The sequence below is a fragment of the Sturnira hondurensis genome, unplaced genomic scaffold (assembly GCF_014824575.4).
Source record: "Sturnira hondurensis isolate 20B ecotype Veracruz unplaced genomic scaffold, ASM1482457v3 Scaffold0001872, whole genome shotgun sequence".
Classification (NCBI taxonomy): domain Eukaryota; kingdom Metazoa; phylum Chordata; class Mammalia; order Chiroptera; family Phyllostomidae; genus Sturnira; species Sturnira hondurensis.
In genome coordinates, this window is record NW_028074503.1 from 24666651 (window position 1) to 24691675 (window position 25025).

General features: G+C 38.3%; 1 protein-coding gene across 1 annotated transcript in view; it reads left to right on the forward strand.

Moving 5' to 3' along the window:
- ME2 (malic enzyme 2) overlaps positions 1 to 18372 on the forward strand; it is a 46729-nt gene extending 28357 nt beyond the window's left edge. Inside the window, exons 11-16 of the mRNA XM_037034355.1 lie at positions 523 to 637; positions 3141 to 3283; positions 10409 to 10511; positions 13207 to 13277; positions 13934 to 14032; positions 17815 to 18372. Coding sequence (XP_036890250.1) covers positions 523 to 637; positions 3141 to 3283; positions 10409 to 10511; positions 13207 to 13277; positions 13934 to 14032; positions 17815 to 17982 — 699 coding nt within the window. The 3' untranslated portion in view covers positions 17983 to 18372. The remainder of the gene's footprint in view (positions 1 to 522; positions 638 to 3140; positions 3284 to 10408; positions 10512 to 13206; positions 13278 to 13933; positions 14033 to 17814) is intronic.
- Positions 18373 to 25025: the final 6653 nt, after the last annotated feature.

The window sequence follows — 25025 nt, forward strand, 5'->3', positions numbered from 1 at the left end:
CTGAAAGCTCTGAAATCCGAAAGGGTTTTCTGAAGTTCACTCAGTAACAAATGTGACTGAGCTGAGCTTACCTGCTAACGAAACCAGTCTGTTTTCAGTCTGGCCTTTTGTACCTGGGGTGGCTGTTCGTAAGTTTGGTTCAGTTGTGGAGCACCCATTGGGAACTATTTGTAGTATTAGGTGTATTGCTGCCATAGTTTCTAAAATAGGAAAAATTCTGAATTCCCAAATGCATCAAGCCCAGTAAAGGGATTGTAGGACTTCCTGTCACATTGAATTTAGGAGGACTTCACAGAGTTTTTAGAGGGATTATGCAGTTTCTGGTTCTAAGGGGATTTGATTAATGTTTCATACTTGGATTTCTGGACACAGTGGAGCTGGAGTAGAAGATGTGGATTGAAGAGAAAAGTAAATGAAAACGCATTCCTGTTGTAGAAACAGTCTGTGGCTCACAATGATGTCGTGTCAGTTACTCTTCAGTGTGCATTTACCAAAAACACTGTGTTTTATGTAAATATTCAGGGGCGAAAAGCTAACATAGAGAGTCATCAGGAACCATACGCTCACTCCGCCCCAGAGAACATACCTGATACTTTTGAAGATGCGGTGAATATACTTAAACCTTCCGCTATAATCGGTAAGTAAAGTTGCTGACCTTACTCAACTGTATGTTGCCAGTCGTAACTTACAGGCCGGTTATTAAAAAGGAAGTGATAGATTTTACCTAGCTTTCAGCATTTATGACGTTTTCTGCACTAGCTTTTTATCTATAGTGTGTAAAGAAAGCTCAGTTAATGTATGTTGTTCGTGTTTTTACGTGCCAGAGCTGTGGAATGGGTCATGCTTTGCTTTTAGAGTTGGCACGACCAATGGGTCAAATCCTAAAAAGACCGAGCGCATTTGACACACTGTGCCCAGAAAGTTCTGTGCAGAGTCAAAGGTTTTCATTGGCAACAAAGCTGGAAGCTGTTGGTGCATTTTTGAGCCAGGCATTGCATAGCTGACGTGAGACTCTGCTGACATGGCATTAAGTTCATGACAGAACATGTAACAGCCTTTACAAGGGGAGCTATTTCATTTCCAGTGTAGCTGTAAGGTGTGAATGCACAATTTTTCTTTTAATTTTATCTGTTTTGTGTAGAAGCCCTATTGAATGCTAAATAGCCAAACAGTCACAAACAATAAGTTTCTATGATCAGGAAATGCATGTCAGTATTAGTTTCTTCATGGATTAGAACTCATAATTTTTAGAGCAAGAAGAAATCTTAAAGGTCATCCAGTCTGAGAACCTGTCCATTCACTCCATCTCTGGAGGCTCAAGGAAACAATAAGAAAAATGTAATTGTTTTAGAACTCATGAACTCCTAAGAATATGTCTATGAACATCCATGTAGAGAAACACTGAATGTAAATTCCTTTTTTACATAAGAAAGGCAGGCATGGAGATACTTAGCAAATTGTTCAAGGTTTGTGACTATTTCAGAAAGCTAGGAGTAACGGCAAGCACTAAAACTGGTCTCCAGCCAGATCAGTAGTATTCTATATTACATGTAAAACAGAGTTAAAGTTAGTTATTTTGACTGGTGAATATAAGTCTTCTTACTGGATGAACTGGGTCAGAGCTTTGTGGAGGCATCAATGGGTCGTCCACAGATTCCCACCGTGGGTTAGTATCCTTCCTGCATTCTGTGCTTCCTTTAACACTGCATGCTAGGCTCATTACAGGTTTTCTGATTGTCTCTTTACTTTGTTGTTTTTCTCTCAGTGCTAAGCGGCCTGCACTGTACTCATTTTAATGTCCTGATGGCCTGATACAGTGTCTGAGGCACTGTGGGTGCTTCGTAAAGACATTAAATTGAACTGTATCAAGAGAGTGGATTGCTAGTCAGGATAGTCTTTCAGTTCTTCTGAATTCCTATTATTTTATAACATGGACCCCGGACTTTAATAATTTGAATTGCAAGTTTTTTATCTCCTTTTTAAGATTTTTTAATTGTAAAAAATGCTTAATTTACAATTGGCCATCGTAACCGTTTCCAAGTATACGGTTCAGTGGTGTTCCGTGCATTTGCACTGTTGTGCAGCCTTCTCCAGAACACGTTTTGTCTCAAGAAACTGCAACCCCGCACCCCAGTAAACAGCGGCTGACTCCAGCTCCTGCCCCCCTTCCACCTTCTGTATCTAATTCACCTTCTATGAATTTGACTGTTTTAGGTACTTGAGGTCATTGGAATTATACCGTGGTGGTCTTTTTGTGACTGGTTCATTTACTTAGCGTTATATCTTCAAGGTTCATCCATGTTGTAGGAAGCTCTATCTTAATTACACATAGTGTTACACATTTTTTCTCTCACAATTTACTATGACTGGTACGGACAATAAATATTTTAAGTGAAAACTTTGCATTTTATTGTTTTTCTTTTCATATTTTTATTATTTTTTATTGTTGTTCTATTACAGTTGTCCCAATTTTCCCCTTTTGCCCTCTCCGCCCAGCCCAACCCCCCACCTCTCCACCCACTCTCACAGTCAATCCCCACACCGCAGTCCGTGTCCATGGGTCATTTACGCGTGTTCTTTTACTAGTCCCTTCCCTTTATTTCCACCATTACCCTCCTCCCCACTCCTCTCTGGCTGCTGTCAGTCTGTTCCATATCTCTGCCTCTATTTTGCTTGTTAGTTTATTTTGTTCATTAGATTCCTATTATAAGTGCAATCATATGGCATTTGTCTTTCACCAGCTAGCTTACACTCAGCATAATAGTCTTCAGTTCCATCCATGCTGTTGCAAAAAAGTAGGATTTCCTTCTTTCTCTCTGCTGTGTAGTATTCCATTGTGTGATTATACTACAGTTTTTTGATCCACTCATCTACTGATGGGCACTTAGGCTGTTGTGGATAGTGCAGCTGTGAACACCGGGGTCCGTGAGTTCTTTTGAACTGGTGTTTTGGGACTCTTGGTCTGTTCATATTTGAGGTTGTTTTCCTACAGCATTATCTCAGCAATGCAAAATCTGTCTTCATAATGGTAGGTAACCTGTGCTTTTGTTATGTTAAGCCTATTGTAGAAATGTTGTTGGTAAGAATTGCTGTATTTTACTCCTAATGAACTTGACTGGTTTTCCCCCTATTTATGACAGGAGTTGCAGGAGCTGGCCGACTGTTCACTCCTGGTGTAATCAAAGCCATGGCTGATATCAATGAAAGGCCTATAATATTTGCATTAAGTAACCCTACAGCAAAGGCTGAGTGCACAGCTGAAGAAGCATATACCCTTACACAGGTACTAATCAATGATAATAGAATGAATTGGTTATATCTTTGTGAGCCTGTTGTTAGCCTGTTAGTTACACGTTCTTGCAAACTGTTCATGGTTACTGTGCAGATCACAGCATGTGATCAAATGACCATCAAATTCCGATGTTAATTATTGCTTATAACAATTCCAGAAAGTGATCGCCTCATAATTTCTTTTTTAGCACCTTCATTCCTTTTATGATGTTGTACATTGTAATTGTCCATTTTAAACAAAAATTATTTATTTAGATTTACCCATATTTTAATATTTTCTGTTGCCATTTGCTTTCCCTGCACTTCCGTGCCTCAGTCTAGGATCATTGGTCAGAAGAACCTCCCAGCGGAACTTTCCTTCGTATTTGTCTGATGGATTTTCTTGATAAGGTCTTTATTTTGCTGGGTAGTTTCAGTGTGCATAGAAGTAAACTCTGGTAAATACTTTATTTCGCACTTTGAAGATATTCTATTGTTTTCTGACTTCTGCTTTCTTTTGGGTACATCACTGTAAACAGTTTAGTGCAGTGGACCTAAGCAGGTTTTCTTTGTTTTCCATCTGAGGATGTAGAGCTTCTGAATCTGTGGCCTAATGGCCTTTGGGGAAAAGTGTTACTTCGGCGATGTCTCTGATCCAGCCACACTCTCCCTCCTCTTTGTCGCTCCATCCAACAGTGTGACTGCTAGACTTTGCCCTATGTCCTGTGTGTCTCTTACCCTGTGTGCTCTGTATCCCACCGTTTGCTCACTGCATCCCAGTCTGGTGATTTCCTTTGTGCTTACTTTCCAATCTGCGTTATCTCTTTTTAGCTGTGCTAATCTGTTGTTAGGTTCTTAATTTTATTGTATTTTTGTTTGTAGAATTAGTATTTCACTGTTTTTATAGTGATTTATTTAATGACAGACTTAAAAGTGCATGTTAGAAAAATAATCAATTTACAAATACTGCTTTCTTGCCCACACATTTCATGAAATAATTCTTACTATCCTCTTATTTCTTCACTAGTTTTTGTCTTTATGACAGCTTTTTTTTTTTTGCATCATCTAACAGCTGCCTGGAACAACTTTTTATTTTCATCCAAGTTGTTCAAGATTTAGTTCTTTTCAGTTCTTTGGCACATCTACTCATTGGGTTATATCCCAGTTATAATTATCTGCTTATGTACCCTTAGTAGAGTTGGCTTTTTTTCCTACTATTCTGTAGAATGTATTTGTCATCTCTACAGTGTAATCACTTTCTGTATTGTTCTTGTTAGTGATCTTTAAGTGGCTCTAGGAAGTGATTTTCAAAGGCTTGTTTACTATGGTATCCAGTGGTAATCATTGTTACCTAATGCCCATGGGAATAGTTAATAAATTGTGATAAATGCTTTTGTCTCCACCCTATTAAAATTTTTTATAGAAAATTTCAATGGCATATAAAAGTAGAGAGAATAGTATAATTAACTCTCATACCAATACCTAGCTTCAAAAGTAATGAAATACCCAACAATTTTGTTTCTTATACATTGTACCCACTCCAAATTATTTTTTGAAGCAGATCACAGACAGCAGATAATTTCATTATAAATATTATAATATATCTCTCAAAAGTCAAGGATTCTTTTGAAAACATAACTACACTATCATTATCATACCTCACAATTTTAACCTTTTAAAACTTACGTGGTCCTTTTGTTTGACTTGCAGTTTCATGCTAGAATTTTCTGTCTCGTCATTTAATTTCTTAAGTATATGAATCATAATTAAAGTGAAAGCCCGGTAGTAATAAATATCTAATTCTCCGTCAGTTCATTTGTATTATCTTTCTTTTTTCTCTTAGTTACCCAGTTCTTATCTTTTCATAAGCCTAGTTTTATTTCTGTTTTTTCTTCATTGAGTTCTAGATAGTGCGAATGAAGAATTGTTGCAATAATTTGAGTCTCAAATGAACTTATCTTCCCCCAGAGGGGCTCTGCCTTTTCCATTGGAGGCTGTTAGTTGGGGACAGCTCCTCCCAATCCCATCAGGACACAGTCCGGGAGGCCTGGTCTGTTTTCACAGTTCACCCTTTCTCCCGATGCGCACCCTTTCGGGGATGAGTCAGAAGCCCTGGGGTATTTATCAGCACCCCTCATACCTAGTCATCCCTGACCTTTACTTTTTCTCTCTCTGACATCATGAGACTACTGATAGCTTTGTTGCTTTGTCGCCTAGGTTCTCGGCCACAGGTTTTACTGTCAAAATCAGCAGTCACCTTGAAGAGGAAGGCTTCAAATGCTGTGCTTTCACATCTTGTTTTTAACTTCTTTTGGATCTTAAATGTTTCCCACCTCCAGACTCTCTCTATCTTGATTCGCACTCCCACGTCTTTGAAGAATATTTTTAATACATTTTTTCAGTTTTTCTCATTGTTACCAGAGGGAGAGTTGGTGTGAAACAACCTCAAAGACCAAGCCAGAGTGGAACTCACCCTCAGAAGTTGCCGAACTTAATATTCATGCACTTGATATCCTTAGCATTCTCTTGTTCTCCCTGTTAAACATTTTATTTTGACACCTATTCTCCCAAAATTTCTTTGCTTCTCTGTCGCCACCCTTTGTTAGTCAAAATGAAGTTTCTTAAATACGAGTTTCCAACAGTTATAATCATTATTGAAATCTTTTCTTGTGAAATCTTCCTCAAAGTCAGCATATAGATATTAAAATAAAAATCAGTCTCTTTAGTACAGTCTTTTACCAAAGCATGGCACTACTTTGAACTTGCTTGCTCATCCTGTTCCCTGGTCTTTACTACTTAGCACTGCTGGTTGCTGCCCCTTCCCTCCCCCAGTTACATCTTAGTCTCACACAGTGACGGTTGGATAAATACACTCAATGTAGCATGACTTTGGCATTTCCAAGATACAAAAACTGTAAATGTGTTGAGCAGTAGTAGTAAGTCCCTAGAAGATTGTTCAACCATTTAAGAATTCTATTATTTGAAAGAATAAATATTATTCTAATAGACATACATTATTGGAATGAATAAAAACTCCCCAAGGAGACAAGTTTCATGTACTGTTTTGAAATATAAATTTTTTCACAGTTTTTATAATTTTGAAATTTTGCTACCTCTTAAAAGTCATAAAAAGCATTTTATTGGGGGAGGGAGTATAAGGGGACTAAATGGTAATGGGAAAAAATACAATAAAGATTAAATCTTTAAAGAAGCATTTCATCATAGTTTAATTTTATGTAATGTCTTTCTTAGTGTTACGTAAGATAATGACATATATTTGTGCCTTGGCAGTGCCCACTTACAGTTTTAGCCTCCCCTTGTTTTCAGTGGAGAGATGCCTTGGTGTTACTCTGACGCTCAGTGAGAGCCACCGTGGCCAGAGAACAAGTGGCCTGCTCGGCCCTCGGGTTGAGAATGCTGTTATCATTCAGATCTGGCCGCATCTAAGCAATAGGTGGATTATGATAAAAACAAAAGAAAAATCAACAGCTTGGAGAAGATGAACTGCTGTAGAATATTGCCATTCTAGAAAACATTCCCCAAATCTTTCTAAACCTCCAAATTTACTGCTTTCATGGGGCCATATCACTTTTCCCGTGAAGTACTATATTGTATAATTCACTTTATGAAGCTATTAAAATTAATGGTACCACTATAATCTTTATTATTTTATACATTATTGTTATTGTGGTAACATGTATGGCATTAACCAGGAACTAATGTTAATGTTCAAAGAAACAACATTTTTGTCACAAGTAGAGCTATGCCTAGAGAATGATAAGCCTGGCCAGGTAGCTCAGTCAGTTGGAGCATCGTCCTATGGACCAAAAGGTTGCAGATGTGGTTCCTGGCCAAGGCACATGCCTCTAGTTGCCTGTTTGATCTTCGGTCAGGGCATGCACGAGAAGGCTACTGATGGATGTTTTTCTCTCACATGATGTCTTCCTCTCTCTCTCCCCCCCCATCTCTAAAAACAAACAAAAAAGAATGCCCTAGGGTGAGGATAAAAGAGAGAGAATGATGAGAGCTGTCTGTAGAAAATGATATAGTTGCTGCTCCAAGCTCGTCACCTGAGCCCACCACTAAGCATGTTGCTAACTTGCTTCAACACCTAAATCTTGTATCATTTTGGAATTGAAAGTATGTCCTGTAAAAGTTGTAATTACTGTACATTATGGACCTTTAGATCATCCCACAGGTCAAATTCTTGAGTGTTAAATGCACGAATGCCAAGGGTCTGCTGCACTTCAAGTAATGATAGTGAGGCATTACACTCTTGGTATAACTTGTATTTTAGATTATTAGACAATAATGTGGAATGGTCAAGTGTCCATGGCAGTTTGTCCATCCTTCCATGTGGACATAGTTCAGTTTTTTTGTAAATCACCTTTTAACATAATGTTTAAACATGATGTATATGTTATGTATTATTGTAAGAGGTTACCCTGTTAGAGAACTATTGTTTTCTTCTTGATCTTTATGTTACATTTTGCCAGGGAAAGGCAGGGGCAGTGGAATTTGTTGGGGGGAAATTATATATAAAGGATTTTTTTAATATATATTTTATTGATTATACCATTACAGTTGTTCTATTCCCCCCCTTCATTCCCCTCCACCCTCACACTCCCTCCCCCACCATTCTCCCCCCCTTAGTTTATAACCACGTGTCTCAAGTTCTTTAGATTCTATATTTCCCCTACTATTCTTGCCCTCCCCCCTATCTATTTTCTACCTACCATCTATGCTATTTTCTGTACCTTCTCCCCCCTTCTCCTCCTCCCACTCCCCTGTTGCTAACCCTCCATGTTCTTCATTTCTGTGGTTCCACTCCTGATCTAGCTGTCCTCTTGGTTTGCTTTTGTTTTAGGTGTGGTCGTTAATAACTGTAAGTTTGCTGTCCTTTCACTGTTCATATTTTTCATCTTCTTTTCTTATAGAAGTCCCTTTAGCATTTCATATAATAAGGGCTTGGCGATGATGAACTCCTTGAACTTGACCTTTTCTGAGAAGCACTTTATCCATCCTTCCATTCTAAATGAACGCTTTGCTGGATAGAGCAATCTTGGCTGTAGGTCTTTGGATTTCATGACTTGGAATACTTCTTTCCAGCCCCTTCTTGCCTGTAAGGTCTCTTTTGAGAAATCTGCTGACAGTCTGATGGGTACTCCTTTGTAGGTGACTGTCTCCTTATCTCTTGCTGCTTCCAGGATTCTCTCCTTCATTTTTATCTTGGCTAATGTAATTATGATGTGCCTTGGTGTGTTCCTTCTTGGGTCCAACTTCTTTGGGACTCTCTGAGCTTCCTGAATTTCCTGGAAGTCTATTTCCTTTGCCAGACTGGGGAAGTTCTCTTTTATTATTTGTTCAAATAAGTTTTCCACTCGTGGCTGTTTCTTTCCCCCTTCTGGTACCCCTATAATTCGGATATTGGAACATTTAAAGATGTCCTGGAGGTTCCTAAGCCTCTCCTCATTTTTTTGAATTCTCACTTCTTCATTCCTTTCTGGTTGGATGTTTCGTTCTTCCTTCTGGTCCATTCCATTGATTTGAGTCCCAGTTTCCTTTCCATCACTATTGGTTTCCTGTGCATCTCCCTTCATTTCAATTAGTTTAGCCTTCATATGTTCCTCCAATTTGTGACTATAATCAACCAGTTCTGTGAGCATCCTGATAAACAGTGTCTTGAACTGTGCATCTCAGAGGCTGGCAGTCTCTTTGGTTGCTTAGAGTTATGGGCTCTGGGGCTTTGAGTTCTTCTTGAGCCATCTTTTGAACTGTTCGTGCCTGTTATGTATCAGGATCGGAGCCCTAGGTGTTCACCAGAGCAGGGCAACTCAGTTGCTGGGTTGTGACGCTGTATGTGGGGGCGGGGTCAAAGAGGAGCAATGGCGTCCTGTCTGCCACCTCCCACCACTGCTGCCACAGGTGCCGCAGCTGCCACTGCCACTGGGGCCCGAGCGCTTTGTCTCCCCACGCATGAGTGTGCCACTGCCATCAGCCCTGTACCACTGGGTTCACCACTGGGGCCTGCGCGGTCCGTCTCACTGTGCGCGAATGTGTGACCACGGTCAGTCTGCGCCACACCCTGACTGTGTCCGGGCTGCCTGTGCGCCTAGGTCAGGGGATCTGTCCTGCCCGACCCTGCTCCGCTGCTGGCTCTGCCCCTCTTACCGTCCTGGTCGAACGGTTCGTTGTTGTTGGACTTCCATATGATTCAATTTTCTGTTCTTTGGCTGTGTCTTTGTTCTCCCAACCTTTGTTGTATTCAAACTTGGTTGTGGGAGAAGGCACAGAGTTTCCACCTATGCCTCCATCTTGGCAGAAGTCTCAGGATTTTGTTTTATAAAATAATGTTCAGATATTTTTTCTTTTCATGGGCATGTACTTCTCTGAGAACTACAGTGTGCCAGTGACATTTATTATATGCCTTTGTAGAACACACGACTAAAATCAATGATTACAACAAATTTCCAGACTTTTTTGTTTTAACAAGGCAACATGCCTTTTTTTTTTCTTGGATTGATAGTGTGGTTGTATCAAGGCCTCTTGTCTTGGCTCGCTCGGGGGCATTATGGGGGCATAACAGAGAAAGGCCGTGGCTTCAAAGTTGTAAATCTCTAGATTCCAGTTTGCTTGCAGCTGTGATATGTGACTCTGTACGGAGTACTTGGAAATGGCTAAGCCTTAGTTTTCTGATTTTATTTTCTCAGTGAAATCAAGGTAACAATAACCTCCTGAGGTTTTTATGCAGGCTGACCTAACTGAGTTAACATTCAGAGAGCCCCTGGTACCAAGCCAGAGACGACAGATGTCCAGTAAACAGTAGCAGTTTAATTTTGGGTGCTTTCCACTTCTTTCAGAGCTACTTACACATTGGCCACCTACATTTTAAAGTTGTTTTAAAGGAAATGAAAGTGAAAGGTTTTTCAACAATTATCAATGGAGATTTTTTTCAACTTGTGTAAAATATACTTCATTCTAATAAGGATTTTCATGATATGATTATGTTATAAAATTATTCCTGTTTGCAAATAACACGTTGCTCTACTTTACTACGGGATTTAATCTTGTTTACGTTAACCTCCATGTTTTAGACCACACAGAGTAACAAAATCGAGGTGACATCGTTTCTTAACAGGGAAGGTGCCTGTTTGCCAGTGGCAGTCCGTTTGGGCCAGTGAAGCTAAGTGACGGGCAGCTGTTTACGCCAGGTCAAGGAAACAACGTGTATATTTTTCCAGGTACATGTCACTATTATGTACGTTGCAGAGTAGTAATTAATGACATATAAGTACTTCATGAAATGCTTTAGAATCTAAGGTTAGAATGCACAATAGTGTTTATAGGATTCTGGTATGACTGTACAGGGAAGTCCAAGAAACTCAGCAAACCCACCTTGTTCTATTTCACCTGAAAATTCATTCATATCGTTTGTTAAACTTGTTCTTATTGTAGAAATAATGTAGTACCTGGCTTATAAGAATGCAGAAAGAACAGAACTGCGTAAAATGATATCACCCTTTTTATTTTCCCTTGGTGTACCGCCTTATCCCAGCTCTCAGCTATACAACCACTGTTGGTGGGGAATACAAGTAACAGTCACAGATGTTCTAATGCTTTGCTTCCTCTCTCTACCACTCAGTTTGTATTATTACAGCTTTCAGTTTTCCTAGGAGTTACCTTTGTCTTTATGTACCATAGTTAAAGAGGTGTTGTTAGCAGCTTAAGACAGTTTTCATTAGCTTGCCACAGTGAAAATGAAAAAAATCTGTGTTTCTTATTTCATCCCTCACTTTTGGTCAGTTAAAGTTACTCGTGGTAGAGAGCTCTTTTTAGACATGTGTGTTGTGTTATGCTGTCTTCCATGATTCGTCTGTGGATTGGCTCTGAAATTAAATGATTGTATAAATTTTATTCATCTAAACCAGAGTGTAATTTGATAAATATTATAGAATATGGAATTCTATGTCACAAAATTTTAATACTTAATCTTTCAAGGGTCAAATATAACAAATTCTTTAATTTCTTGCTAGCTTGCTTCATTTTTTCTGGATATTACTCCACAACACAGTGTTTCCAGGTCCCAGCTTCCCTGGGCTGTTTTATGTGTGTGTGCTATTTCTCTGTCTTGATGCTCTCTCTCCAAATTAGTCTCATTTTGTGTTTTTTCCTGGGATACATAATTGTGTAAGCTTTTTGTAAAGCCATGGAAAAAGTTTCATGAGCCTTTACGTCTCTGAAAATGTCTTTATTTTGTCCTATTCGTTGGGTAGAGATACGAAGCTTCAAAGTCGTTTTCTGCAGACCTTTACAAGCATTTCCTCCTTTCACCTGTAGTGGCCAGTATTGCTAATGAGAAATCTGGCATCAGTGAGATTCTCATCCCTTTACATGTACTAACTTTATCTCCCTATAATGTTTAAAACTTTTGTCTTTATCTTTAAATTTATGAAAGGTTAATGGGGATACATTCAGGTTTGGGCTTCTTTCCAGGTATCATGAGTGTCTATGGGTGGGCCAGTGTACAGTGTCTTCTTCTCCAAAGGATTCTTTCAAACTTTTATCCCCCCTCATTTCTTCCATTATTTCTGTGTTTTCCTTATGGAACCTGTGTTAGACCGTGGTCAAATCCCTCTGTTGTCCTTGACTTGTAAATTTCATTTCACAGTTTCACCTCTGCCGGCTTTATTACGTAATATGGGGGATTTCTGTAGTGTTCATTCATTTATCTGTGTCTGTTCAGTTTTTTAATCACTTCTGGGTGTGTTTTGTTTCAGTTGGTTTTTTTCTTTTATTGTGGAAAATTTTAATCATATACAAAATCAGAGGGAAGGATGAAGTCCCGTGTTCTGATGTCCCACTTTTTAGCAGTTTTCAACATGCAGCCTGTCATTCTCCTATACTTGACCTTCCCTGGGTTATTTTAAAGCAAATCAGAGACATCGTATAATTTCATTCAAAGCTACTTCAGTATGTATCTCTATAAAAGTAATTTTTATTAAACATAACCATATTAGTGGTTTCATATAAAAGGAAATTAATAATTGCTTAATATTATGTCTTCAATTCAGTCAGTTCAGCAATTTTTAAATTCCCAACACCTTTTTCATCCTAGAATCACTTTTTAATTAAAGCTTTTATCTTTTTAAAAAGTTGGAGTATTCTTTCAAATGTCTCCTAAGAGTTGAGATTCTTTGAAGTATTTCTTCCTTCATGGTGTTTATTTTCCATAAACTTCTGGTGATTCTTGTTTGTTTTAGTGAAACTAAACTTTAGTTGCTTGTTTTAGTGAAAGACCGTGTTGAGTAAAACAGGGATTGGACCCAAATTTCCCTTGTACTTACGTCTTCCTCCTTGCTGGCCTGTCCCCGAATCGCTGACAGCAGGCTCCATTCAGATTCCAGGACAGGTAGACTCACAGCACGTGTAGGCTGCCATTGGGTGAGCGTGCTGTAACGGCATCGTAGAAGATTCTAGCCCGTGAATACCCGAGTGCTTTTGTGTGTCCGCTTTTCTCCTTTTTTCCATGTCGTTGTGGTTGTGTAGAGTTCCACCCTGCTGGTCTCCAGAGACCTGTCATCTGTAATAGAAACGGCCCCATCACTGACAGTCTCTTTCTAGAACCTGATAATGTTCAAATGGATCTGTCCTACCCAACAACATTTCTTTGGCACAAAGGCTTAAGGGCGTGGGAAGAATACTTTGCTGATTGAACAAAGCCATTTTTATATCATATTTGACTAATAAGGAAATCGGCAGTTGATAACTTTTATATAACACTTGTGTTTTTTTCTTGGCTGCTTTGTGTTTTAGTGGGGTGGCGTTTGGGGTAGGGGTGAGTTACCAGTGACTTGCTTTCAGTCTGGGAATTTATTCAGCTCCTTTCACAATCTGAAAAGTTAACTTGCTAAATAAACCATTTAAAATGTGTTCTAGGTGTGGCTTTAGCTGTTATTCTCTGCAACACCCGGCATATTAGTGACCATGTTTTTCTAGAAGCCGCAAAGGTAAATGTTTTAAATATTGTTTGGTTATCTTATAAAAAATGAATTATAAAGATTAAAAGCAGAAAGAAAAAGAGAGAATGGGTTAAATCTGTCTTATGAATGGAAAGGAAGCTACTTGTCCATTACTTTTTTAATTTGCCCATCTACTTTTGCGTAAAATTATTTTTTATCATGCTTTTCAAATGTTTGATAGTAACCTATGAATCCTTTCATATTTGCAACACATCTACTGTACCTATGTTACATGTGTGTGATGGTAACATTGTGACAGCATAGGTAAAGTAGAACTCCTTGTGAGTTTTTAATGACAGTTACTGATTTATTTGAATAATTGGAGCTCCAAACTTAGCAATATGGGTTTTGGATAACTCACATTAATACAAATATTGATGTCCATTTTCATAGTAACTGTTGTAATTATGCCAAACTCTGTATGTTAAGTAAAATGTCAGTAAGTCTTTAAATATGGTTGTTTCTTTATTGTTTAGTGGTGAGAACAGTATTAATTTTTGCAATAGTTTAAGTGTATTGCTGCTAGAAAGAGGAGAATTGTATTGCCTGTATTGTCCTCTGCTCCCCCAGCCCTTTTCCCATTCCATTGTGTCTTCATTATTCTGTGTTATATAAACAAACAAAAGTGCTGTTTTTCTCTTTAGGCCCTGACAGATCAATTGACGGATAAAGAGCTAGCTCAAGGGAGACTTTACCCACCTCTTGCTAATATTCAGGAAGTTTCTATTAACATTGCTATTAAAGTAAGTAATAACTTATACCTCTTCCCGTAAGTTTTCATGGCATTTTTTGATGTAACACAAGTTTGTTAGAGAAAAATTTCAAACACTAAGAGGTTGCAAAGAACAAATTTTAGGTCACCCATATTCTACCAAAATAGAGCCCCATTGTTATTTGGGGTTTGTTGCCTTCTCGTCTTCTTCCTTCGTGAACACATACAGTAAGTGCACACATACCTGGCACCTGTACTTGTTTTTGTAATTGGTTTCTCACTTAATGTGTTCTAAGCCTTTTCCACTTAATGTGTTCTAAGCCTTTTCCCACGTAAATCAATAGTAATTCTCATGTGTCACTGTTAATGCTGCTTGTAATTCTCATTATATCATAATTAGTTTAACCATTTCTGTTTGGATATTTGGGTGTTTTTCATTTTAGTAGAAATAATATTGTAGTGGACAACCATAGATAAGACTTTATGTGCATTTGTGATTGTTTTTCCTTAAGGTAAATTACTAATCATTAGGGTAAAAGTTATTAACATGCTAAGACTGCTGATGTATGTTGCCAAATAATTCTCTGGAAAAAAGTACTGCTTTAAATTGTACCTGTTGATATGAGTGTATTTGTTTTCCCACATGTTTGCCAAAAATGAAGAATTATTATTTTTTAAATATTGTATATATTTTTAAAGATTTATTTATCTATTTTTAGAGAGAGGGGAAAGGAGGGAAAAAGAGAGGGAGAGAAACATTGATGTGTTAGAGAAACATAGATTGGCTGCCTCTCGCACCCCCCATTAATACTCGCACCCCCATTAATACTGTTGTTTTCTTCATCCAAATGCAGCATGTCTCATTACTTATTTTCCTAGATATTTAAAATTTCTTTATTATTGACCCTGGCCGGTGTAGCTCAGTGGATTGAAGGCCGTCCTGAGAACCAAAGGGTTGCTGGTTTGATTCCCAGTCAGGGCACATGCCTGGTTATGGACTAGGTCCCCAGTTCTGGGCTGCTCAAGAGGCAACGACACACTGATATTTCTCTCCCTCTCTTTCTTCCTCTTTTCTCCTCTTCCTAAAAAATAAATAAATAAATAAATAAATTTTAAGATAAAATTTTGGATTATTGTATATAATAAAAGTTTTCTATCCATATGTATTTTCTCACTGGTCATATCTGATATATAGGGAAGGTATTACTTTTTATAAATTTATCTAATAACTAGTTTCTTTGTTGAACAATTTTAACTCTTTTACTAGTTTTTCAGTTAATTCTTTTGGAATTGTTGAGTTTTAAACTATCTGCAAATAATTTTTTGTTTAAAAAAATACATATAACTTGTCCTAGCCGGGTAGTTCAGTTGGTTTGTGCATCATCCCAATACACCAGGGTTGCAAGTTCAATCCCTGGTCAGGCCACACATAAGAATCCACCAATGAATGCATCAATAAGTGGAACAACAGACTGATGTTTCTCTCTCTCACTCTTAAAAATAAAATCAATGAAAAAATATGTATAGCTCTTTTCTTCCCCTGCCTTACTAAAGTAGTTGATACTTGAGCAGTTTTAAGCAATTGGGTTGATAAGGGCATTCCTTAATATCATATGTGATGCTAGCTTTCATTGAATAAATATTTTAAAAATATTTTATATGTTTATTTTTAGAGAGGGTGAAAGGAGAGAGGAGAGTGAGAGAAACGTTGATTGGTTGCCTTTTGTATCCCCCCAACTTGGGGACCTGGCTCACACCTGAGGCATAAGCCCTGGTCAGGAATTGAACCGGCAGCCTTTCAATCTGCAAGCTGGCACACTGAGCCACACCAGCCAGGGCAATAAATAATTTTTAATCTTTTAAAGAAGTAGGCTATTATTCCTAGTTTACTAAGATTTTCTTAAACATTACGATTAGGTAAATTCATTAACTATGTTTTCAGCTTTTATACCAATGACCATAAGATTTTACCCCTTCGACTCTTAATGTTACCATTGCATTGTTTTGATGCTCGTAAACTAAGCGAAGACTGGGACGGAGTAAAGGATGATATATTTAGGTAATAGTAACCAAACCAGTTGAGTTGGAGTCTTACAGTGCAGGTAGGAAAATGGCCTCAGATAAGATCTGAATGTTATCTTAAACTTGTGTAAACACCCAAATGCCAGACCTTAGAGTCTGACATTTGCTATTGCCTAACAGCCGAAGATTTTAGAGCTCAGAACTAGCGTGACTGAAATTCAACTTTAGGACTTAGAGAATGACATTACAGGCACGACATAGTTTAGAAGATACCAGTCCATTCAGAGATTTACTGGTGTGTTCAAGTGGAAGGTAATGCACGAGGAAGGAGATTGGCCTTTGGGGCTGGGGTAGGCACATAGCCCCTGCATCACGTCTCTTCCCCCGTTCCCGGGGCAGAGTCCTTCTCCATTGGTTCAAGGCTTTCCTTCATAAGAGCAAGGAATGAGGAGAGTAAGCAGTGCTTTGTATCCACCCCCCACCCCAACCCACAGCTACTGAGCATTTTCCGGCAGCCACCAAGTCACGTCCCGCACGCCTGCACCGCCAAGGAGAACTCTGAGCTCATGCCTGCCCCCAGTCTGTTTGGTGGATGCAAATATGTTTCCAGCAGCAGTCTAGAAAATAATTGAAACATTTCCCATCACAAAATACAGTGAGACTAAGCTCCTAGGACCAAAGATTATTTTTAATAACCACCATTTTTTGGTTAAGTTTTTCTTTTAGGAAGCTGAAATAAACTTTAATAGTGGTCACCATTTGGAATGGGAATTGGAGGAGGAGGAGAAGAAAGACATACTTGTTAGGATATTTTTACAATGTGTGACTACACTGTTAAAGTTAAAATAAAGTCATAACCGGGACTTACTGGGTGACAGATAGGCACTGTGCTACCTTGTGAGGAGCCTTTTCCTTCCACCTCATTTTATACTAAAACGGAGGCTCAGTGGGTTTGTGCTCACCAGCTGTCGTGGTCTGTGGCTTGATCACAAAGATCGGAAATTCATTCAAGTTCATTTAAGTGCGAAAGAGCCTAGCTTAACTGCTTAGGGTCTGGGATCTGAATTCAGAATGTTTTGGGTTTAAAACACAGCTCACGTAACTATAATACCTTTGGCAAGTCACTTGAACTCCTTATGCTTGGGCATCCTCATGTAAACTGGAAGAATATAACAGCGCTTACATCATCTGGTTCTTGTGTCGCACACAGCACATGCCCGCTCTCGGGGACAGTGGCGAGCTGCCACGTGTGGGTTTCGGGCCTGCCTTTACGTGACCCTATAGTTCTAGTGTCCAAACTTGATCTGTAATAGTTTCTGTGTCTCTTACTCCTAATTTGAAAGCAAAAACATCAGGCGCACTTTGTTTAGGGTTCACTGCATTCTCAGTGAGCTGCGATTGAGTAGTCTCCTACACGTGGTGTCAGCAGGACACTGCGGAGAAGGGACATGGGCGGGACACGTCACCCAAGTAGGTGCACTTAACTGACAGAGGGTAGCTTAACAGTGTTTGTCGGATTGGACCGTTAAGGCAGTGCCAGTAATTCAGGGTGAGGAGGTGACTTCAAACAGTCAAACTTACGGTAAAACAGCAGATGATCTCTATTTCATCTTTCAGAAACTTTCAATAGTCTCAACATGTTTTGAAATGAGTCAGAGTAATGTCATGTTTTATTTTGAAAAAAGAAAAATGCCATTCTTTTGAGTTCATGTATGTGTGTTTTAATAGTACTTTTTCCTCTCAAATAGGTTAATACTCAGAGTCTGTGCAATAATGTTAATTTCTTTTCAGGTTACAGAATACCTGTATGCTAATAAAATGGCTTTCCGATACCCAGAACCTGAGGACAAGGCCAAGTACATTAGAGAAAGAATATGGCGAAGTGAATATGACTCCATGCTACCAGATGTATACGAATGGCCAGCATCCTCAGCAAGCCCTCCCCCAACAGCCGAATAGAAGTGCCCACTCATAAATACCTTCCAGGCTTCAGGGAATCCCCTTTTTTCAGACAAAAATATAATGTTCTCAAATTTGTGGGTTTTTTTCTGTTTTCTTCTCCCCCACTGCTTTGTTTGACTTACTTCTCCCGTGAATCTTCCGTATGGGCCAGGTGTGTTGAGTGCACTGTTAGTGCCCACCAGCACCCTGCTGCCATAATCGTAATGCTTTTGTTCCGATTTGTAGCTCGGACCACGTCAGAGGGACGTCACACATGTATCTGCAGATGTCTTCATCTGTGCTCTTGTTCACACCTGCCAAAGCGTTTGCTCTTTACTGCTGTAGGTAGTAACCTCTCAGCCTGTCCTTTTAGGGCCACCAAAGTACAAACTTCTGTGGAGATGAGAACTTTGAGAAAAAGCCAAATTTGACCAAATTCTAAGGACAGATTATCTATCAAAGATGTTCTTTTACTTGTTCTTCATGCCCTGAAATTCCTTTCTGGTGTAAAGATCCAAATATGAAAAATCCACTGTATTATTTATTTGTTAGACTAAATTAAGGCTTAACTATGGCATCGTGAGAAATGGGAATTACTGCTGCCTTTAGACAAATTAAATAATATCATTTCAACAGTGTATAAAAATCAGTGTAACTTTTTTATTTAATAAAGGTAGTAAATTGAATTGCTTCGGTTATGCTTTTTATTGCCCAAGTAGAAATTTAGCTTTGTTTATTAGGAGAAACACATATTTTTATCTTCTAATTTTCTAGGTACTTCTGAGGAGGGGTATAGGGTGCCTATGCATAATGTATGACTGATAATCATATGACTTTTAAGACATTAGTGACTGTTTCACATCTGAGCCAGAGTTAAGTGGAGAGGTTGTACCCTGATTCCAATGGTGATCCTCTGATACTTGAGATAATTTGGGGATGACCCTACAGGACATTCCTTTGACTATCGTTAGTGACAATTCTTTCTTTATTAAAGACAGATTTAATTATTTGAAGCCACCAAAATTGATTTAGAGCTAAATGGGGGGTGAATAACATGTATTCAGGTCTTTTTTATTAGTCCATTTTCATCCCAGTAAAATGAGTGATAACTGGCTAGTGAGACCAGTTTTTTTATGTGACTTACATATGGAGAGCTCTAAAGAAAAATCCAAAATCATTTTGAGAAGGAGTACTATATATATGCCTAACTTAGTTGCTTTGAGGGAATACAATTTTTAAATGCTAACTCCAAAAAATTATTCACAGCTACGTATCAGCATGCACATTATCTGACATTTCTTTCCATAGTCCTTGACATGTTAGATAGAATATTCTGTAGGGAAAAAACTGGGCTCTGTTTTTAGTTTCATCTTTTCTTCTACCTATAGGTAGAAAATAAGTCACAATAATTTTGAGTATAATTCAGCCTTTTAAGAATGCTCAAAGTGGGCCCTGGCTGGTGTAGCTCAGTAGGTTGAGCACAGGCCTGTGAACCAGAGGATCGCAGTTCGATTCCCAGTCAGGGCACATGCCTGGGTTGCAGGCCAGTTCCCAGCAGGAGACCCACAAGAGGCAACCCTACATTGATATTCTCTCCCTCTCTCCTTTCCTTCCCCTCTAATAAAATCTTTAAAAAAATGCTCAAAGTGGCCCTGGCTGATGTGGCTCAGTAGATACAATGCCAGCTTATGAACTGAAATTGCTGGTTCGATTCCCAGTCAGGGCACATGCCTGGGTTGTCTGCCAGGTCCCCAGTAGGGGCCTGTGAGAGGCAAACGATTGATGTATCTCTTGCACATTGATGTTTCTCTCCCTCTCTTCCTCCCTTCTCCTCTCTCTAAAGGTAAAAAAATAAAATCTTTTAAAAAAATGCTCAAAATGGCATTGCCATTCAGAGTGTGGGAAAATGCTATTGGTTAATTCATTTAACAGATGAGTAAAGTCAGAAGTCTGTTACATAAATCTGTTTCATAAAATAATCCACTAGGTCACAATTTGTTTCTTTTAATTAAATATGAAAGGTTTATGTGTTTCGTGTTGCCTCTGTCAAAACATAATCACTCCCCAAAATAGTTTCTGAAATCTTGATTTTAGTTTAACATTATAAGTATAATAATTACAAACCTGAATTTTCCTTAATGCTTATTGATGGTAGGGTCATATGCTGAATTTTACTTCATAATTTTACAAGATGTTTGCTTATTAACATGTCTAGTACAGTCCTCATGGAAATCATAAATATTTCAAGGAAAAAACAAGGTCAAATACCATATAGCTTATTTGAATAAGAGAAAGAGTATATGCATATATATTTAAAGCCACTTATTCTCATTCTGTCTTATTTACCAACCAGTATTTTAAGAAGTAACAATTGTTGGATGTAAATTAAGGGAAAATAATATTAAAGCTAAGAATACAGGCAGGAATTAGCATGGTGGGGGGATGATAACGGCACCAAATTGGAAAAGAAACAGACACATTTGGATTTCTATGGAAATGTTTATCTAGCACGAAGGTAATTTATTTTGAAAAGCAGGAGTGGAGAGTCATTTTAATTCTTTTGAATAAAGAAGAAATTTTGCAGATTAGTCTGTCAGAAATCACTTCTTAGGGAAAAGTGAGACTACCTGTTTTTCTAACCTGGTACAACAAACACCTGTGGTGTGAAATGAGTTGGATTAATAATGAAGGTGAGGTTTATTGACAATCAGGGGGAAAGTGTTAAAGATTTTGGCTAAAGCCTTTCTGAAGAATGGGTTTTTAACCAGAAGTTTGCCTCAACATCACTGAGAACTTTCTTTAAAACGCAGAGGCCTCTGCGGCCTTCTTTCAGCCCCGTGGACCAGCTGCAGCAGAGCCCTGGGGGGCGTCTTCTCGGCCCACACTCCCCCGACTCTCCCAAACTCTGCTTTAAAGCAGGAATCTAAATCACCTAGAGAGCTAACCCATTGCTCCTGCTGATGCAGAGGGTCTGGGTGGAGCCCGAGATTCTGCATTTTTGACAAGCTCCCCCACGGCTCGTACAGAGAACACACGGAATGGCATTGCTTCTGAGTACTGAGTGGTGTGCAATTTAAGTTCGGTGCTCATGGAGTATGTACTGTATGTGAAGCAAGATAACCAAAGTTACGTTCTTACAAAGAATTGGTTCCATCCATTTTTGATATGTACAGTGTTTAACAGATGTTTACAAAAACAAAAATTAATACAGAACTTCAAAGCAGATTTTTCTGAAAACGCCTAACTACAATACTGTTCAATTCTAAACTACTGATTTTAAATGTACTTATCAAGTAAAAACTAGCAAGTAGCTTTCATTTATAAAAGATTAGCTATCAAATGGATATTTGCTTCTTCTCTATTCTTGGTTGACTCTCGATATGACTTAACCCTCTCCTTTGTCTTTTCTTTAAATTGTCAGCCTCTGGAGAAATAAAAGTCCACATTCTTCTTTGCAAAGAAAGGAGCAGCTAATAAATTACCACCAAAGCATAGTAATCGTTAAGGGGTGTGGAGCATTATTTACTGCTCCCAGATAACTAAGAAAGCCCAAAGGGGATTAGGAAAAGCCTTGCCTTGGAAAGAGGACTTCACCTAGCTGCTCCTGCAGCCTAGTTCCCAAACCCACTCAGTGTCCCTCAGAGATCACGTCTTCCTGCAGCTGAACAGCTCCAGTGTTCTGCTGCATTCGCCGAAGTGCAGTCAGCTCTGTAGAGCAGGAATAATACTTAAGAACATCCATGTACATCTCAAAGCTCTCTCGTGGGACTCCATTTAAAAGGACTGATCCAAAGAATGAAACAGAACAGATGTCGTATTTCCTTCTCAGACAAGATCACACGGGTTCAGGTGCAGGCACAACGTGATTTCACAGGAAATGGAATAGATTTGTTACCTGCTTTGGCTCTAGAGTGATTTGAGATCTGCACTTTGACGGGCATCTAAATTTTAAAATGAAAAATCCTCTACGGGCCAGCTACATGAAATGACATCCTTAGTATTTAAAGTATTCAAGATAATTCAACTGCAGAAAGCTTCCCTGTCATCGGAAGCCAGAATACGTGTGTAAACAAAGAAAAAAATCAATTCAACTGGGCCTAATTAAATCATAACTTTTATTGCCTAATTCCCTTAATCCTTTCCAGGAGTTACTGAGATAAACTAGTGATTACACTTTAAAACAATAATTATTTTTCTTTCTCGGACAAGGAAAATTGTGCCTCTGAAAGAGAAAAGTCGGGGTATGATATGGAGATGTTCACAGTTCACTTGCATAAAATAATACAAATTAATGTGAATGACTTTTGGATGCTTTGTACAATATCTGTACAAACAGGTTTTTGCCAATAAACTCTTCATATGACTAATCTTTTTTTTCCAAAATAAAAACTTACTTGCCACTTTGCTGTTTGGGAAGTTAATCTACAGTCAGCGTACTTTTTAAAGTTTTAACACTAGAGGGAAATTATTTCCCAGTTTTCAGTATTTTCTAGAAAAGTGGCTTTTCTTTTCCTAATTTTAAGTGTATGTTCTAGCAAGTCATTGATTCCTGTATAATCATTGAAATATCACCATACTCTATGTATAGTTAGCAAAGAATGACAAATACATTTTATGGGTAGCACCTACTCTGTGCCAGGTGTTGTTCTATGTATCCTACGTACATCATTACCATCGACCTTCACAATCACGTCTGTCACCCCCTCCCCCCGCGTGGTGAGAGCAAGGGCTCTAGGCCAGAGCCTAAACCCCTCGCCCAAGCTCCCAGCTGGCGAGTGGCAGAGCACAAGCTGTGAGCCTCAGCCCCTCCAGGGAAGAAGGGCCTCTGAGACAAGTGATGTTACCTGGATCTCAGGTACTTCATCTTCAGGATGAAGATGTTTCCGGAATCATTGTTTCAGATGAAAATCTTCACCTATTCTTATAAGATTAGTCTTAGGTCCTTTTTAATGCATTTTACCGGGTCATTTGTTTTTTTTTACTTTGTTCCCACCTATAATTAAAATATAAACCTATTTGATTCACTAACCTTCAGTGCTTTAAGTATGGGGTATAAACATAAAGGATTTGTTTTTCAATACAATAAATTACAACAGATTCTCAGTAGCCAGCTCACTAACATCTTTTGATTCCATCATCTTCCCAGAACCACAAACTGTTACCATTTCTGGCAAAACGGTTTTAAGACCCTGCTCCCATCAATGTGAATTTGAATTGTAAGATATATTTTAAATGTTATTTATTGTATCATATGTATGTATATGATTTCTTCCATCAAAAGGTGAAAGAAAGTAATAATGTGTATGTGTGGAATAAAGAATTTCTGAGACCTATTTTAGCTAAATATTTGACAAAGTAAAATTTCTACCTAATAATAAATTGTATTTTGCCTAATGACCTTTCAAAGGAACTGAAATTAAAACCATATTTTTGCAATTGATATTGTGTTCCCTTTGATAACATCCCAAACATTAATTATTGTCATTAAGAAACCACACGTTGCAAAGCCACTGCCTAGCCCTTCTCACTGTTGTATTTAAGATAAAGAGAGGAAATACTCTTGCAGTAATTGTTTATGGGAATGCTAGTTCAAAGGGAATGCCTTGTATAGAATATATTATATAAGATACACGTATTATGGGTGGTTCCAGAAATCAGTTTAAACTTCATAATAATGTTATCTTTTTCTCTTTTGTAATATATTGTAATGAGATATGTGTATTTTCTTAGCAAAATTTTCCTATACATAAAAATGCACTATGAGTTTGTTTTTATTTTTTAACTTTTTAAAACATGACTGACTTATTTTTTCTTTTTTATTGAATTGATTGGGGTGATGTTGGATAATAAAATTATGTAGGTTTCAGGTGTACAGTTCCATAACACATCACCTGTATATTATATGTTCACCACCCCATGACTTGTTTTTAAAGGCTGTTGTATATAGGGCACTTTTAAAACTTGGTATTACTATTATTTCTTAAGATGTTATTTATTTATTTCTACAGAGAGGATAAGGGTGGGAGAAGGAGAGGAAGAGAAACATCGCTGTGTGAGAGATACGTCAGTTGCCTCTTGCACTCCCCTAACTGGGGACCTGGCCAGCAACCCAGGCATGTGCCCTGACTGGGAATCGAACCAACGACCTTTCTATTTCTAGGCTGGCACTCAGTCCACGGAGCCATCACACCAGCCAGGGGAAAACTTGTTACTATTAAACCTTAAAACACACACACACACACACACACACACCCCAGAATACTTGATCCCTTGGGAATGTATTGTTAGACTTAAATTCATAAGTGGATATTTCCCTTTGTTCAGCTTTCTACTCCACTCCTTTCCTTACTGATCATAGCAGTAGAGGAGTTATTTCTCACCTCTTCTCTCCCCCACACCCCCAGCACAGACACATTCCAAGAGCATAATATTAGAATACTAACTCAGGAACAGTTAGAATACCTAATCAAAATGTACTCAGCATCACCCATGAAGCAAAAAAAAAAAGACCCTGGATCAGAACAGGCCGCTAGATCTAAGTTCCATAGGATAAGAAATACTGAGAATAGGGGAACATACTAAATGATGTCATGGAGGTGCAATCAGCCAAGTTCAGAATATGGGAAATTTTCCAGGACAAATGACCCCATTTCTTTCACAAATAAATGGCAAGAAAAAAGAAAAAAACCATTAAACTTAAACAGAGACTCCTACCAAATGCAATTTGTAAACCTCCTCTGAATCCTGATTTAAACAAACCCACTACATATGAAATATTTGAGAAATAATTAAGAAAATTTGAACACTGAGCAGTTATTAGATGATATTAATAAATAAGGATGGCATAACAAATTAGATGATGTTAAGGAACTGTTAACTTTCAGGTGAGACAATAGTATTGTAATTAAATTTTTTAAGAGTTTTTTAGTTTTTTTAATTTTACATGTTAACTGTCTGACTTGAACAAATAGGCTTTACAGTGATGAGTGGATGAGCCCTGGCTGGGTAGCTCAGTTGGTTAGAGTGTTGAGTTGTGCGGATACCCCAGTGTAAAGAAGTGG